Genomic DNA, 16,434 nt, shown 5'->3' with positions numbered 1-16,434 from the left:
ACACATAAAGGGTCTTTTAAGAGACAATTAAACCTTAATTAAAAAAGTAGGGCAGAAATTATGGTTATTATGTTTTCGGCTTCTGTACCTGCTCAACCAAAGCAGGAAAGATCTGAGCCACCAAAGATGTCCAAAGTAGCCCCCATCTTCTTTTCTGCAGATTCCCAGCACATGTTCTGTGCTCACTTACCTGAGCTTAGGGACCCACTCACACTATACTGTATATATAGAATATGGATGCCAAGAGCGCATGAGAATGTAACATCAGTTTATATGAGAGGGCAGCCTTATTTTCTGTTTGATAATTTGCAACGACCCCTAAGCTCAGCTTCTCAGCAGCCGCCCAGAGCCCACTGAGCACGTGCGGTGCCACTGACACTTCTAACAGAATCCAAGATCCTCCTTCTGTGGAACATTACTGCTATAGAGATACTGAACCTTTAGGCTGGTGCAGTACATTCAGTATATAAAATATGGCATTTTTAGCTGTGGGGGTTCCACTAGGGATGCACCGAATTTAGGATTCAGTAGGGGATTCTGCCTTTGGATTCAGCCAACTCTGAAAATGGAAGCTTGAAACTGATTTTCGCTGGAACCTGCCAAGTAGCTTCCTCCACCACTACTCACCAGTGGGCATTAATTACAGGGGCAAACACTTACAGAGCGGTCTTATACCCCTCCCTACAGCACTAAAGACTATTTGGACAGACGGGGCTGTATTTAGACCCAATGCCACCCTAGACACCCTTAAGTTGCAGAAGTGAAGTCACGCGTACAGGTAGGCATGAGGTCACTTCCTCTATGTGTGACATCACTTCCGGTAGAGGCCCGCAATCACCAAGGCAACCTTCACCCCCCTCCCCCGCTCCGCTGCCGGATTTGGCCAGGAAGCATCTGGCGTTGGCTGGGTTTTAATATGTTTTTAATTATTAATAATAATTTCTAATGATGATTGTATAGGCACCCAAGGCCACACCCCTAATCCTGTCGCCCTAAGCACAGACCCTCCGGTGCCTACATATACATATACGGCCCTAAAAACAGATCATACTCACAGGCATGTACCCAAGGATAATTTTAGTTAGCACTGCTTGTATACACAACATTTGTATAGCATTTACTATAACTACACAAAGACTGTATGTAGGAAGAGTTACATAGCAGTGACATTTACCCTTTAATAAAGCACAATGGAACAATGGAAGCAAGGGAGTCGGTTATCCAACCCAAAGGTAATGGAAACGCAGTGGAAACAACCGCAAAAGACACAAATGCCACTTTCACGTCAAAACGAAGGGCTGGATAAACCACATTACAATGAGGCACGACGACTGCACCCATCTCCTCACTACGGGCTGTCTCACCGGGGATATGTCAGGGCACGGGATGCCTTTATTCATTATTATATTTAATTCATATTCAATTATCATCAGCCATGTCTCGCTCACGGGCACAAAACGCGCCAGGCACGGACGTTGCTTTTAAATTATAATGATTAGTAAATGTTACGATTTATATAACTTTCCAGGTTTGTGATTGAGACACCGCTTTAACTCCAAATGCCGGAAATGATGCAATCCCTACTTTCGTTCATTTGGACGTGATTGTGTCTGATTCGTCAGAAGGCACGAGGGTTCATTGTAACGCATCAAGACATCAAGCACTACTGTGATAGGTTGTTATGGCGCTGGGATTTTGAGAAAAACTGTGCATTGTGGGTAAAATACATGATCAAGTGGGTCTGAAATTGCACTGGGTCCATCGGTTCTCTGATGAAGCACCCAATGGTGCGAAACGCATAAGGAGGGCGGAGTCTGGGTACCATGAAGTACTGGGAAGCACCTGTTTGTTGTTTGGTATAGTACGATTTGCTTTTTTGAATTTTTTTGTTAAAAATTTGAGCCAATAAATGGTTGTTTGTTTCACTGTTAAATTTGTTGACTATTTATATTTATATTCAGGACCTATCAGTGAGATACAATTATTAGATGGTCTCTTCCTCAGTCCATTATTTGTTGTGCAGTCCATAAAGGCCCTGTAGAAATGATGATAGACTTGGGTTGTCCACCCTGTTGTGATCGTGTAGATGTAGTATATTATTACCCCTGGAGCCAATGTTTGGGACGGCCGGTTCTGTTCGACTATACAGCCTTATCAGCCTATTAGACTAAGGCAAATAAGGAAAGGAACTATAAAATGTTGAATGGTGACTTTCCCACCCTCTCTAACTTTCCTTTCCATGTTCCATTGCCTTAGGAAGGGGTAACTGTAATGAAGCAATTAGTGAGAGGCTGCCTGGGGCAGTACGTAGAGGTCAGTAACTGAACACTGCAGCTGTGCCCATCTGGTTTTGAACTGGAACTGGACCGTCTGGTTTGGGCAGGTGCTGTCCAGTTCTACCAACCAGGTCTAAAAAAATTCTAGGCAGTCGTACTTGTGTGCCTGATTTTGGGGGAGGGGTACGATGTTTGTGGCAGCTCTTGGAACATACATTCGAGACACACAATATAGGTTCTGCTCTTCCAGTTCTTTCTTTATTCCATTTTTTGGGTTGTTTCATGTTGGTGCCATAGTTTCTATGGAGGGAGGCACTTATAGGGTTACTCCTTAATTTTTCATTATTTCTGTGAAAAAGAATATGGCCAACGTACGTAAAAAAACCTACTGCTGCAGGGGGACCCAGGGGCTTGTGGGCCATCCTCCCTCCTGTCTCTGCCTGCACCATCTGATCCATGCATTTATAGGCAATATGGTCGAACTGGGCTAATCCAATTGTCCCCTAGCGAGGTATGCCAGCTTTTATTTAGGGAGAGTTTCATTGATCACTTTCTTCCAGAATGCCAGAGAGGGAGGGGTGCTCGAATTCCAAGTTAGCTTTTTCAGCATAGTTAAACAGCTGCAGGCAGGGCCGCCATCCCAGTTGCCCCAGGCCCGGAGGATTTTCACTTTTAAGGGGGGCCCAGCGGTTCTACAGTTTTCTGATTAGCTCAGGTCCTCTTTAATCAATTACAGGCCCTGTAATGTAAATCGGCAGTGGGATGGCATACGTGGCGCTGTGATTTGCCGAAGTCACCACAGTCGCCTTGAGAGGAAACTCCGGCAAATCGAGGCCCCACGTATGCCATCCCACTGCCGATTTACATTCTGGCCGGTGGGATGGCATTGCGGGGAGATTAGTCGCCCGTGACAAGGGAGATTTGTCGTGCGGCGACTAATCTCCCCGTGTGTCACAGCCCTAACAGAGGCTAATTATACAGTTTATAATTAAACTGAGTGCTAATTATGGCCATTGAAACAAATTACCCAGGCGTGGAGGTAGTACAGAGAAAAAATAATTTTTGTTAGTTGTTTAAATAGCAGAATAGGAATAAATATATATATATATATATATATATATATATACATATACAGTGGAGGAAATAATTATTTGACCCCTCACTGATTTTGTAAGTTTGTCCAATGACAAAGAAATGAAAAGTCTCAGAACAGTATCATTTCAATGGTAGGTTTATTTTAACAGTGGCAGATAGCACATCAAAAGGAAAATCGAAAAAATAACTTTAAATAAAAGATAGCAACTGATTTGCATTTCATTGAGTGAAATAAGTTTTTGAACCCCTACCAACCATTAAGAGTTCTGGCTCCCACAGAGTGGTTAGACACTTCTACTCAATTAGTCAACCTCATTAAGGACACCTGTCTTAACTAGTCACCTGTATAAAAGACACCTGTCCACAGAATCAATCAATCAAGCAGACTCCAAACTCTCCAACATGGGAAAGACCAAAGAGCTGTCCAAGGATGTCAGAGACAAAATTGTAGACCTGCACAAGGCTGGAATGGGCTACAAAACCATTAGCAAGAAGCTGGGAGAGAAGGTGACAACTGTTGGTGCGATTGTTCGAAAATGGAAGGAGCACAAAATGACCATCAATCGACCTCGCTCTGGGGCTCCACGCAAGATCTCACCTCGTGGGGTGTCAATGATTCTGAGAAAGGTGAAAAAGCATCCTAGAACTACACGGGAGGAGTTAGTTAATGACCTCAAATTAGCAGGGACCACAGTCACCAAGAAAACCATTGGAAACACATTACACCGCAATGGATTAAAATCCTGCAGGGCTCGCAAGGTCCCCCTGCTCAAGAAGGCACATGTGCAGGCCCGTCTGAAGTTTGCCAATGAACACCTGAATGATTCTGTGAGTGACTGGGAGAAGGTGCTGTGGTCTGATGAGACCAAAATAGAGCTCTTTGGCATTAACTCAACTCGCTGTGTTTGGAGGAAGAAAAATGCTGCCTATGACCCCCAAAACACCGTCCCCACCGTCAAGCATGGGGGTGGAAACATTTTGCTTTGGGGGTGTTTTTCTGCTAAGGGCACAGGACAACTTATTCGCATTAACGGGAAAATGGACGGAGCCATGTATCGTGAAATCCTGAACGACAACCTCCTTCCCTCTGCCAGGAAACTGAAAATGGGTCGTGGATGGGTGTTCCAGCACGACAATGACCCAAAACATACAGCAAAGGCAACAAAGGAGTGGCTCAAGAAGAAGCACATTAAGGTCATGGAGTGGCCTAGTCAGTCTCCGGACCTTAATCCAATAGAAAACCTATGGAGGGAGCTCAAGCTCAGAGTTGCACAGAGACAGCCTCGAAACCTTAGGGATTTAGAGATGATCTGCAAAGAGGAGTGGACCAACATTCCTCCTAAAATGTGCGCAAACTTGGTCATCAATTACAAGAAACGTTTGACCTCTGTGCTTGCAAACAAGGGTTTTTCCACTAAGTATTAAGTCTTTTTTTGTTAGAGGGTTCAAAAACTTATTTCACTCAATGAAATGCAAATCAGTTGCTATCTTTTATTTAAAGTTATTTTTTCGATTTTCCTTTTGATGTGCTATCTGCCACTGTTAAAATAAACCTACCATTGAAATGATACTGTTCTGAGACTTTTCATTTCTTTGTCATTGGACAAACTTACAAAATCAGTGAGGGGTCAAATAATTATTTCCTCCACTGTACTTGCACTACAACACATGTCATTTACTTGGTCACTTGTCCATGTGGGCTTTCGTACGTTGGCAAGACTGATTTGACATTGCGCCAGCGTATGGATGCCCACAGATCAGCGATCAATATAGCTTTTAGGGATAATGCAACTACGAAACCTGTGGCCAAGAATTTTTTAGAGGTGGGACATAGGTTACCTACCTTTAGCTATAAGGCCATTGATCATGTGCCCATGCCGAGACGTGGTGGTGACAGATCTAGGCTGCTGCTCCAACGTGAATCCTTTTGGATTAAGAAACTTGACACACTAGCACCAAAGGGACTAAATGAGTACTGTTCCCTTAATTGTTTTCTACCAGTCAGGTGATTTCTAAGTCTAATAATGTAATCAGGATTGTATTTTTTATCTTTGTAGGTAAGGGTCCCACCTGCCCTGGTGCGAGCATAGTTTATGCTGGATGGGCTGATGCGTAACATGTGGGTGGGGTTAATTATGTATATAAAGTTTTATTGAACGAATTTTGTATCGAGGGTATAACATCGTGAACAAGGTCTAAGGCCAGGACCGAAACGTTGATGTAACAATTATGTAATTATCTACAATAAAGTACTGAAAATTGGAGTGCGCATAACTCATGGAGTATTTTATACATGGAACAACCAGATGCAGCACCCATAAAGACGATCAGACACGTGAGTGAGGAGGGAGTGCGGACCGATTGCGAATTATATATACACATTTATATATATTTATCCAAAAAAAGACCAGCAACACCGAGTTATATTCCAAAAAGATCAATCGTGTATTAATAACGCATGACCAGCCAACGTTACGGGACCTTTCTCAAGGCCGATGGGGACCGAAACATAACGTTGGCTGTTCATGCGTTTTTAATACACGATTGATCTTTTTGGAATATAACTCGGTGTTCCTGGTCTTTTTTTGGATATTTAAATCATTTACCTTGCACCCGAGGTAAGAGCTGAAGCAGAGTGCCACCCTGGGTTCGCTATATATATATATATATAATAGAAAGAGTGCCGCACACATAGGGACTTGATACAAAAGAAAAAGTGGTTTTATTGAAAAAATTCCAACGTTTCGAGCACAATCTGTGCTCTTCCTCAGGGTTTGTCCCTGAGGAAGAGCACAGATTGTGCTCGAAACGTTGGAATTTTTTTAATAAAACCACTTTTGTATCAAGTCCCTATGTGTGCAGCACTCTATTATATTTTTGTTTTTGACCTGCACCAAGGGCATTTGGACTTGTATAGGGTGTGCTCCTCCCTGTATACTATATATATCGATATTTTGTTTTAATTAAAACAACAACAAGAATGAAGTTTCCGTATAAATCCTATTTATTGTGCTTATTGGCGCTACATTTGCTATTCTATATAACAACCTATTTGGACAAGCGTGTATCCATGTGTTTGGTGCACCCAGTGTGGCCACGAGGTTCATTATTCCGACTGAAAACAAAGTTTGTTTGCGGGTGAAAAATTCACGTGACATAATGATCTGAATGAACACACATACCCTGCCTGGGAATTCAGTATGCCTACCGTGTGATTACATTGCCGAGGCCACAGTCACGTACCTGTCAGACCTGTTATTAGGCAATACTTGCTCAATTGCACACTTTGTTTACATGCAGAGGGTGCAATTAAATCTGCTGAATAAAAAAAGCAAACACTGCATTCAGCTGAGCTCCTATAAAGACTTATCAGGCCTCTCTTTGCAAAACACAGCGCAGTTTATTTATTGTTTCTTCCTAGTTTCCCTTTAAAGGGGGTTAGGTTATAGAATGGCCAGTTCTAAGCAACTTTTCAATTGTTCTTCATTGTTTATGTTATAGTTTTTGAATGATGTTCCTGCTTCTTCTAACCCTTTGCAGCTTTGAAACGGGGGTCACTGACCCCGGCAGCCAAAAAACGATTGCTTTGTGAAACTATTGTTTGTTATTGTTACTTTTTAGCACAGGTATGGAACCCGTTATCAAGAATACTCAGGACCTAGGGTTTTCCAGATAAGGGTTCTTTCCATAATTTGGATCTCTTATCTAACAGTGCCTGTACTTGATCCCAACTAAAATATAATTACCCCTTATTGGGGCAGAACAGCCCTATTGGGTTTATTTAATGGTTAAATGATTCCCTTTTCTCTGTAATAATAAAACAGTACCTGTACTTGATCCCAACTAAGATATAATTACCCCTTATTGGGGCAGAACAGCCCTATTGGGTTTATTTCATGGTTAAATGATTCCCTTTTCTCTGTAATAATAAAACAGTACCTGTACTTGATCCCAACTAAGATATAATTACCCCTTATTGGGGCAGAACAGCCCTATTGGGTTTATTTCATGGTTAAATGATTCCCTTTTCTCTGTAATAATAAAACAGTACCTGTACTTGATCCCAACTAAGATATAATTACCCCTTATTGGGGCAGAACACCCCTATTGGGTTTATTTAATGGTTAAATGATTCCCTTTTCTCTGTAATAATAAAACAGTACCTGTACTTGATCCCAACTAAAATATAATTACCCCTTATTGGGGCAGAACAGCCCTATTGGGTTTATTTAATGGTTAAATGATTCCCTTTTCTCTGTAATAATAAAACAGTACCTGTACTTGATCCCAACTAAAATATAATTACCCCTTATTGGGGCAGAACAGCCCTATTGGGTTTATTTAATGGTTAAATGATTCCCTTTTCTCTGTAATAATAAAACAGTACCTGTACTTGATCCCAACTAAAATATAATTACCCCTTATTGGGGCAGAACAGCCCTATTGGGTTTATTTAATGGTTAAATGATTCCCTTTTCTCTGTAATAATAAAACAGTACCTGTACTTGATCCCAACTAAGATATAATTACCCCTTATTGGGGCAGAACAGCCCTATTGGGTTTATTTCATGGTTAAATGATTTCCTTTTCTCTGTAATAATAAAACAGTACCTGTACTTGATCCTAACTAAGATATAATTACCCCTTATTGGGGGCAGAACAGTCCTATTGGGTTTATTTCATGGTTAAATGATTCCCTTTTCTCTGTAATAATAAAACAGTACCTGTACTTGATCCCAACTAAGATATAATTACCCCTTATTGGGGGCAGAACAGCCCTATTGGGTTTATTTCATGGTTAAATGATTTCCTTTTCTCTGTAATAATAAAACAGTACCTGTACTTGATCCCAACTAAGATATAATTACCCCTTATTGGGGGCAGAACAGCCCTATTGGGTTTATTTCATGGTTAAATGATTCCCTTTTCTCTGTAATAATAAAACAGTACCTGTACTTGATCCCAACTAAGATATAATTACCCCTTATTGGGGGCAGAACAGCCCTATTGGGTTTATTTAATGGTTAAATGATTCCCTTTTCTCTGTAATAATAAAACAGTACCTGTACTTGATCCCAACTAAGATATAATTACCCCTTATTGGGGCAGAACAGCCCTATTGGGTTTATTTAATGGTTAAATGATTCCCTTTTCTCTGTAATAATAAAACAGTACCTGTACTTGATCCCAACTAAGATATAATTACCCCTTATTGGGGCAGAACAGTCCTATTGGGTTTATTTAATGGTTAAATGATTCCCTTTTCTCTGTAATAATAAAACAGTACCTGTACTTGATCCCAACTAAGATATAATTGCCCCTTATTGGGGGCAGAACAGCCCTATTGGGTTTATCCGGAATACCCCAGGTCCCGAGCATTCTGGGACAACATGCTATGCAGTCCATGCTGGGGGCCCAATTTCTCGTTAATAATTACTTTAATACAACCGTTTACACTCACACCATAGGATACAACCATATCAGACACAAATAAAGTACATTTACTAGGACACCCCGGCCCCCATATATCACTATTTCTTTAGAAAAAATAAATAAATCACCGCCAGCGGTCTATTAAAGAGTCCCGATTCTCACTGCTTTGTATGGACCAGCAGAGTCTTCTGAAATCCCACCAAGAAACAGTCCATATCCTGGGTCTCCTCCTGTGAGAAGCAATTGGTTTCGCCATCATGGCGATCAGGATGGGGGTACAGCTGGGAATGTAGCGCTCCTGTGGCCCCAGACGTGATTGGTCTTCCATTTGTATCTTCTAGATTTCCGAGCAGCTTTAAAGGAAGAACGGGCATATCACAGCAACATTCCCGATATTCCCTTGTCTCTGGGTTCCTAAAGGAAGAGAAAAACGTCACATACAAGTGTTAGTGAGTCACGTGACGGAAATGACATTACTTAGCTCCGATTATTACGGATGACATCACTAAGCCCCATTTATAAGGATATCATTTACAGTTGGGTCCCATAGGGAAATGACCCAACGGTGTATTATAAATAAATAGGACAGAATCTTAGGCATTAAAGGTTCTCCTGAATTATCATAGGGTTGTATTTACCATACCTCCCAACTGTCCCGATTTTCGCGGGACTGTCCCTCTCTAACAGCTCAACCCGCAGTCTCACTGAAAAGTCCCTCATTTCCCTTTGATTTCCTGCACTAAAGCTAAAAAAAGATACAAATGTAATTAAATAAGGAGCTTTTGGCAGAGAGCCCAGAAATCTTAACGAGCGTCGTCTGCAAATAGATACAGTGTTTCTCACATTTAATTAAATAATTGGGCTTTTGGCAGAGAGCCCAGAAAAGTAGAAAGTGTAACTAATAAGCTAAACAGGTCTCTTGGGGGAACGGAGACTCGCAGCTTAAAGGGCAAGTTCACCTTCATTAGCAAAACTGTAATAACACATAAAACAGGGTCCCAAAACCCCCAGAAATGTGTTTAAACTTTAAATAACCTGCCAAATTTAGTCAAATGGGAGTGGTATTTAAGGGGTGTGGTTGTAAAAAAAATGGGTGTGGCCAAAAAATTGTCATGCTGTGCGCAGCATTTATTTTTGTCATTCTTTCTGTTTTCAAAATGTTGGGAGGTATGATTTAGGGCTTTCATTTTGTTCTCCCAAGAACCATTAAGATTAGTACCTGAGTTCCCCTGAGGACCATTAAGATTTGTATTTAGGGTTCTCCTCAGGACCATTAAGATTTGTATTTAGGGTTCTCCTCAGGATCATTAAGATTTGTATTTAGGGTTCTCCTCAGGACCATTAAGATTTATATTTAGGGTTCTCCTCAGGGCCATTAAGATTTATATTTAGGGTTCTCCTCAGGGCCATTAAGATTTGTATTTAGGGTTCCCCTGAGGACCATTAAGGTTTATATTTAGGGTTCTCCTGAGGACCATTAAGGTTTATATTTAGGGCTCTCCTCAGGACCATTAAGATTTATATTTAGGGTTCTCCTCAGGGCCATTAAGGTTTGTATTTAGGGTTCTCCTCAGGGCCATTAAGATTTGTATTTAGGGTTCTCCTGAGGACCATTAAGGTTTATATTTAGGGTTCTCCTCAGGACCATTAAGATTTATATTTAGGGTTCTCCTCAGGGCCATTAAGGTTTGTATTTAGGGTTCCCCTGAGGACCATAAAGGTTTATATTTAGGGTTCTCCTGAGGACCATTAAGGTTTATATTTAGGGTTCTCCTGAGGACCATTAAGGTTTGTATTTAGGGTTCTCCTGAGGACCATTAAGGTTTATATTTAGGGTTCTCCTCAGGACCATTAAGGTTTATATTTAGGGTTCCCCTGAGGACCATTAAGGTTTATATTTAGGGTTCTCCTCAGGACCATTAAGGTTTATATTTAGGGTTCCCCTGATGACCATTAAGATTTATATTTAGGGTTCTCCTGAGGACCATTAAGATTTGTATTTAGGGTTCCCCTGAGGACCATTAAGGTTTATATTTAGGGTTCTCCTGAGGACCATTAAGGTTTATATTTAGGGTTCTCCTCAGGACCATTAAGGTTTATATTTAGGGTTCTCCTCAGGACCATTAAGATTTATATTTAGGGTTCTCCTCAGGGCCATTAAGGTTTGTATTTAGGGTTCTCCTCAGGGCCATTAAGATTTGTATTTAGGGTTCTCCTGAGGACCATTAAGGTTTATATTTAGGGTTCTCCTCAGGACCATTAAGATTTATATTTAGGGTTCTCCTCAGGGCCATTAAGGTTTGTATTTAGGGTTCCCCTGAGGACCATAAAGGTTTATATTTAGGGTTCTCCTGAGGACCATTAAGGTTTATATTTAGGGTTCTCCTGAGGACCATTAAGGTTTGTATTTAGGGTTCTCCTGAGGACCATTAAGGTTTATATTTAGGGTTCTCCTCAGGACCATTAAGGTTTATATTTAGGGTTCCCCTGAGGACCATTAAGGTTTATATTTAGGGTTCTCCTCAGGACCATTAAGGTTTATATTTAGGGTTCCCCTGATGACCATTAAGATTTATATTTAGGGTTCCCCTGAGGACCATTAAGATTTGTATTTAGGGTTCTCCTCAGGACCATTAAGGTTTATATTTAGGGTTCTCCTGAGGACCATTAAGGTTTATATTTAGGGTTCTCCTGAGGACCATTAAGGTTTGTATTTAGGGTTCTCCTGAGGACCATTAAGGTTTATATTTAGGGTTCTCCTCAGGACCATTAAGGTTTATATTTAGGGTTCCCCTGAGGACCATTAAGGTTTATATTTAGGGTTCTCCTCAGGACCATTAAGGTTTATATTTAGGGTTCCCCTGATGACCATTAAGATTTATATTTAGGGTTCTCCTGAGGACCATTAAGATTTGTATTTAGGGTTCCCCTGAGGACCATTAAGGTTTATATTTAGGGTTCTCCTGAGGACCATTAAGGTTTATATTTAGGGTTCTCCTCAGGACCATTAAGGTTTATATTTAGGGTTCTCCTCAGGACCATTAAGATTTATATTTAGGGTTCTCCTCAGGGCCATTAAGGTTTGTATTTAGGGTTCTCCTCAGGGCCATTAAGATTTGTATTTAGGGTTCTCCTGAGGACCATTAAGGTTTATATTTAGGGTTCTCCTCAGGACCATTAAGATTTATATTTAGGGTTCTCCTCAGGGCCATTAAGGTTTGTATTTAGGGTTCCCCTGAGGACCATAAAGGTTTATATTTAGGGTTCTCCTGAGGACCATTAAGGTTTATATTTAGGGTTCTCCTGAGGACCATTAAGGTTTGTATTTAGGGTTCTCCTGAGGACCATTAAGGTTTATATTTAGGGTTCTCCTCAGGACCATTAAGGTTTATATTTAGGGTTCCCCTGAGGACCATTAAGGTTTATATTTAGGGTTCTCCTCAGGACCATTAAGGTTTATATTTAGGGTTCCCCTGATGACCATTAAGATTTATATTTAGGGTTCCCCTGAGGACCATTAAGATTTGTATTTAGGGTTCTCCTCAGGACCATTAAGGTTTATATTTAGGGTTCTCCTGAGGACCATTAAGGTTTATATTTAGGGTTCCCCTGAGGACCATTAAGGTTTATATTTAGGGTTCCCCTGAGGACCATTAAGGTTTATATTTAGGGTTCTCCTGAGGAACATTAAGGTTTATATTTAGGGTTCCCCTGAGGAACATTAAGGTTTATATTTAGGGTTCCCCTGAGGACCATTAAGGTTTATATTTAGGGTTCCACTGAGGACCATTAAGGTTTATATTTAGGGTTCCCCTGAGGAACATTAAGGTTTATATTTAGGGTTCCCCTGAGGAACATTAAGGTTTATATTTAGGGTTCCCCTGAGGAACATTGAGGTTTATATTTAGGGTTCCCCTGAGGACCATTAAGGTTTATATTTAGGGTTCCCCTGAGGACCATTAAGGTTTATATTTAGGGTTCCCCTGAGAAACATTAAGGTTTATATTTAGGGTTCCCCTGAGGACCATTAAGGTTTATATTTAGGGTTCCCCTGAGGACCATTAAGGTTTATATTTAGGGTTCCCCTGAGGACCATTAAGGTTTATATTTAGGGTTCCCCTGAGGACCATTAAGGTTTATATTTAGGGTTCCCCTGAGGACCATTAAGGTTTATATTTAGGGTTCTCCTGAGGAACATTAAGGTTTATATTTAGGGTTCCCCTGAGGAACATTAAGGTTTATATTTAGGGTTCCCCTGAGGAACATTAAGGTTTATATTTAGGGTTCCCCTGAGGAACATTAAGGTTTATATTTAGGGTTCTCCTGAGGAACATTAAGGTTTATATTTAGGGTTCCCCTGAGGACCATTAAGGTTTATATTTAGGGTTCTCCTGAGGAACATTAAGGTTTATATTTAGGGTTCCCCTGAGGACCATTAAGGTTTATATTTAGGGTTCCCCTGAGGAAAATTAAGGTTTATATTTAGGGTTCCCCTGAGGACCATTAAGGTTTATATTTAGGGTTCTCCTGAGGACCATTAAGGTTTATATTTAGGGTTCCCCTGAGGACCATTAAGGTTTATATTTAGGGTTCTCCTGAGGACCATTAAGGTTTATATTTAGGGTTCTCCTGAGGACCATTAAGGTTTATAATTAGAGTTTTCCTGAGGAACATTAAGGTTTATATTTAGGGTTCCCCTGAGGAACATTAAGGTTTATATTTAGAGTTTTCCTGAGTGTCAGGGATATTCCCTCAGGTGACAATAGGAATAGTGGGCACAACATGAGGCTTAAATTACCATGGGAGGTCTAAACCCCCTTTTAAAAATTAAGATTATAATGGCCAGCCAGCATGTGTCACTCCCCCCAGAGACCCCTCCCCTCTGTGCCAGCATGTGTCACTCCCCCCAGAGACCCCTCCCCTCTGTGCCAGCATGTGTCACTCCCCCCAGAGACCCCTCCCCTCTGTGCCAGCATGTGTCACTCCCCCCAGAGACCCCTCCCCTCTGTGCCAGCATGTGTCACTCCCCCCAGAGACCCCTCCCCTCTGTGCCAGCATGTGTCACTCCCCCCAGAGACCCCTCCCCTCTGTGCCAGCATGTGTCACTCCCCCCAGAGACCCCTCCCCTCTGTGCCAGCATGTGTCACTCCCCCCAGAGACCCCTCCCCTCTGTGCCAGCATGTGTCACTCCCCCCAGAGACCCCTCCCCTCTGTGCCAGCATGTGTCACTCCCCCAGAGACCCCTCCCCTCTGTGCCAGCATGTGTCACTCCCCCCAGAGACCCCTCCCCTCTGTGCCAGCATGTGTCACTCCCCCCAGGGAGCCCTCCCCTCTGTGCCAGCATGTGTCACTCCCCCCAGAGACCCCCTCCCCTCTGTGCCAGCATGTGTCACTCCCCCCAGAGACCCCTCCCCTCTGTGCCAGCATGTGTCACTCCCCCCAGGGAGCCCTCCCCTCTGTGCCAGCATGTGTCACTCCCCCCAGGGAGCCCTCCCCTCTGTGCCAGCATGTGTCACTCCCCCCAGAGACCCCTCCCCTCTGTGCCAGCATGTGTCACTCCCCCCAGAGACCCCTCCCCTCTGTGCCAGCATGTGTCACTCCCCCCAGAGACCCCTCCCCTCTGTGCCAGCATGTGTCACTCCCCCCAGGGACCCCTCCCCTCTGTGCCAGCATGTGTCACTCCCCCCAGGGAGCCCTCCCCTCTGTGCCAGCATGTGTCACTCCCCCCAGAGACCCCTCCCCTCTGTGCCAGCATGTGTCACTCCCCCCAGAGACCCCTCCCCTCTGTGCCAGCATGTGTCACTCCCCCCAGGGAGCCCAAGAAGGTAAGAGGCCGCTATGCCGATACCCCACCCTACCGGCCCTGAGCGCAGAGCTCCCCTGTCAGTCACTTGCAATTGGGGGGTGGGCTCTCAGTTACCTTGGCGACGCTTGGTGGGCTGGAAAAGTTTCTTCACCCAACTCCTGCGGCTCCGCCCCTTCTCCGTCCGGCCGCACATTGGGGGCCTCAGGTTGCTAGGCAACGCGCAGCGCGCCCGGCAGTACGGACATGTGACCGTCCCGTCTGTGCCCGCCATGTGCCTCAGGCAGCTCGTACACACCATATGCACACAGCCCGCCAGCGCCTGGGCCTCCCTGCCCGGCCCGTACTGATACACACAGATCCCGCACTCCTCCATGTTTGTGTCTGGCAGCCGTGCCCGTAACTCAGGGGAATAGCTCTCTCGGCTTTCCCTTCCCAATACTCATACCGGAGCCGGCCAGCGCCTCATATAGAGCGGCTTCACTGGGACTGGCACATGTCACAGCCAATCCCTAGCAAGGGGCGGGGCTGGGGTTCCTTCTGCTCCGCCCTCTCCCAATGTTGTAGCTGCGGGGCTTTAGTGTGGGGGGGTAAGGCATTACTGGGGGACTGGTGTGGGCTTAGTACCGGGAGTGGGGTATTCTCCGGGTAAGGGGGGGGATACTCTGCAGGAGAGGGGTAAGGGAGGGATACTCTGCAGGTGAGTGACAGGAGAGGGGTAAGGGAGGGATACTCTGCAGGTGAGTGACAGGAGAGGGGTAAGGGAGGGATACTCTGCAGGTGAGTGACAGGAGAGGGGTAAGGGAGGGATACTCTGCAGGTGAGTGACAGGAGAGGGGTAAGGGAGGGATACTCTGCAGGTGAGTGACAGGAGAGGGGTAAGGGAGGGATACTCTGCAGGTGAGTGACAGGAGAGGGGTAAGGGGGGGATACTCTGCAGGTGAGTGACAGGAGAGGGGTAAGGGAGGGATACTCTGCAGGTGAGTGACAGGAGAGGGGTAAGGGAGGGATACTCTGCAGGTGAGTGACAGGAGAGGGGTAAGGGGGGATACTCTGCAGGTGAGTGACAGGAGAGGGGTAAGGGAGGGATACTCTGCAGGTGAGTGACAGGAGAGGGGTAAGGGAGGGATACTCTGCAGGTGAGTGACAGGAGAGGGGTAAGGGAGGGATACTCTGCAGGTGAGTGACAGGAGAGGGGTAAGGGAGGGATACTCTGCAGGTGAGTGACAGGAGAGGGGTAAGGGGGGATACTCTGCAGGTGAGTGACAGGAGAGGGGTAAGGGAGGGATACTCTGCAAGTGAATGACAGGAGAGGGGTAAGGGAGGGATACTCTGCAAGTGAGTGACAGGAGAGGGGTAAGGGAGGGATACTCTGCAAGTGAATGACAGGAGAGGGGTAAGGGAGGGATACTCTGCAAGTGAATGACAGGAGAGGGGTAAGGGAGGGATACTCTGCAAGTGAGTGACAGGAGAGGGGTAAGGGAGGGATACTCTGCAGGTGAGTGACAGGAGAGGGGTAAGGGGGGATACTCTGCAGGTGAGTGACAGGAGAGGGGTAAGGGAGGGATACTCTGCAGGTGAGTGACAGGAGAGGGGTAAGGGAGGGATACTCTGCAGGTGAGTGACAGGAGAGGGGTAAGGGAGGGATACTCTGCAGGTGAGTGACAGGAGAGGGGTAAGGGAGGGATACTCTGCAGGTGAGTGACAGGAGAGGGGTAAGGGAGGGATACTCTGCAGGTGAGTGACAGGAGAGGGGTAAGGGGGGGATACTCTGCAGGTGAGTGACAGGAGAGGGGTAAGGGAGGGATACTCTGCAGGTGAGTGACA

The 16,434-nt window shown here is 44.3% G+C and overlaps 1 protein-coding gene across 1 annotated transcript; it reads right to left on the bottom strand.

Annotated features, from left to right (window-relative positions):
- Nucleotides 1–8,790: 8,790 nt before the first annotated feature.
- LOC116409837 lies at nucleotides 8,791–15,093 on the bottom strand. Its single transcript, XM_031899537.1, has 2 exons — nucleotides 14,725–15,093; nucleotides 8,791–9,218 (listed from the first exon to the last, which is right to left on the bottom strand). The coding sequence occupies exons 1-2, from the start codon at nucleotides 14,981–14,983 to the stop codon at nucleotides 9,160–9,162; spliced, it is 318 nt and encodes a 105-aa protein (XP_031755397.1). The 5' UTR covers nucleotides 14,984–15,093; the 3' UTR covers nucleotides 8,791–9,159.
- Nucleotides 15,094–16,434: the final 1,341 nt, after the last annotated feature.

The sequence above is a fragment of the Xenopus tropicalis genome, chromosome 3 (genome assembly GCF_000004195.4).
Source record: "Xenopus tropicalis strain Nigerian chromosome 3, UCB_Xtro_10.0, whole genome shotgun sequence".
In the NCBI taxonomy this organism is placed as follows: domain Eukaryota; kingdom Metazoa; phylum Chordata; class Amphibia; order Anura; family Pipidae; genus Xenopus; species Xenopus tropicalis.
The sequence above is the reverse complement of the archived record's forward strand: the minus strand, read 5'-3'. Positions and strand labels throughout refer to the sequence as shown.

What these genes read in the sequence shown, in the direction of transcription:
- LOC116409837 (XM_031899537.1), bottom strand. Translation starts at nt 14,983, where the DNA reads ATGGAGGAGTGCGGGATCTGTGTGTATCAGTACGGGCCGGGCAGGGAG. An exon ending in GCCCACCAAGCGTCGCCAAG is followed by an intron (nt 9,219 to 14,724) that starts GTAACTGAGAGC and finishes CTCTTCCTTTAG; the next exon opens with GAACCCAGAGACAAGGGAAT.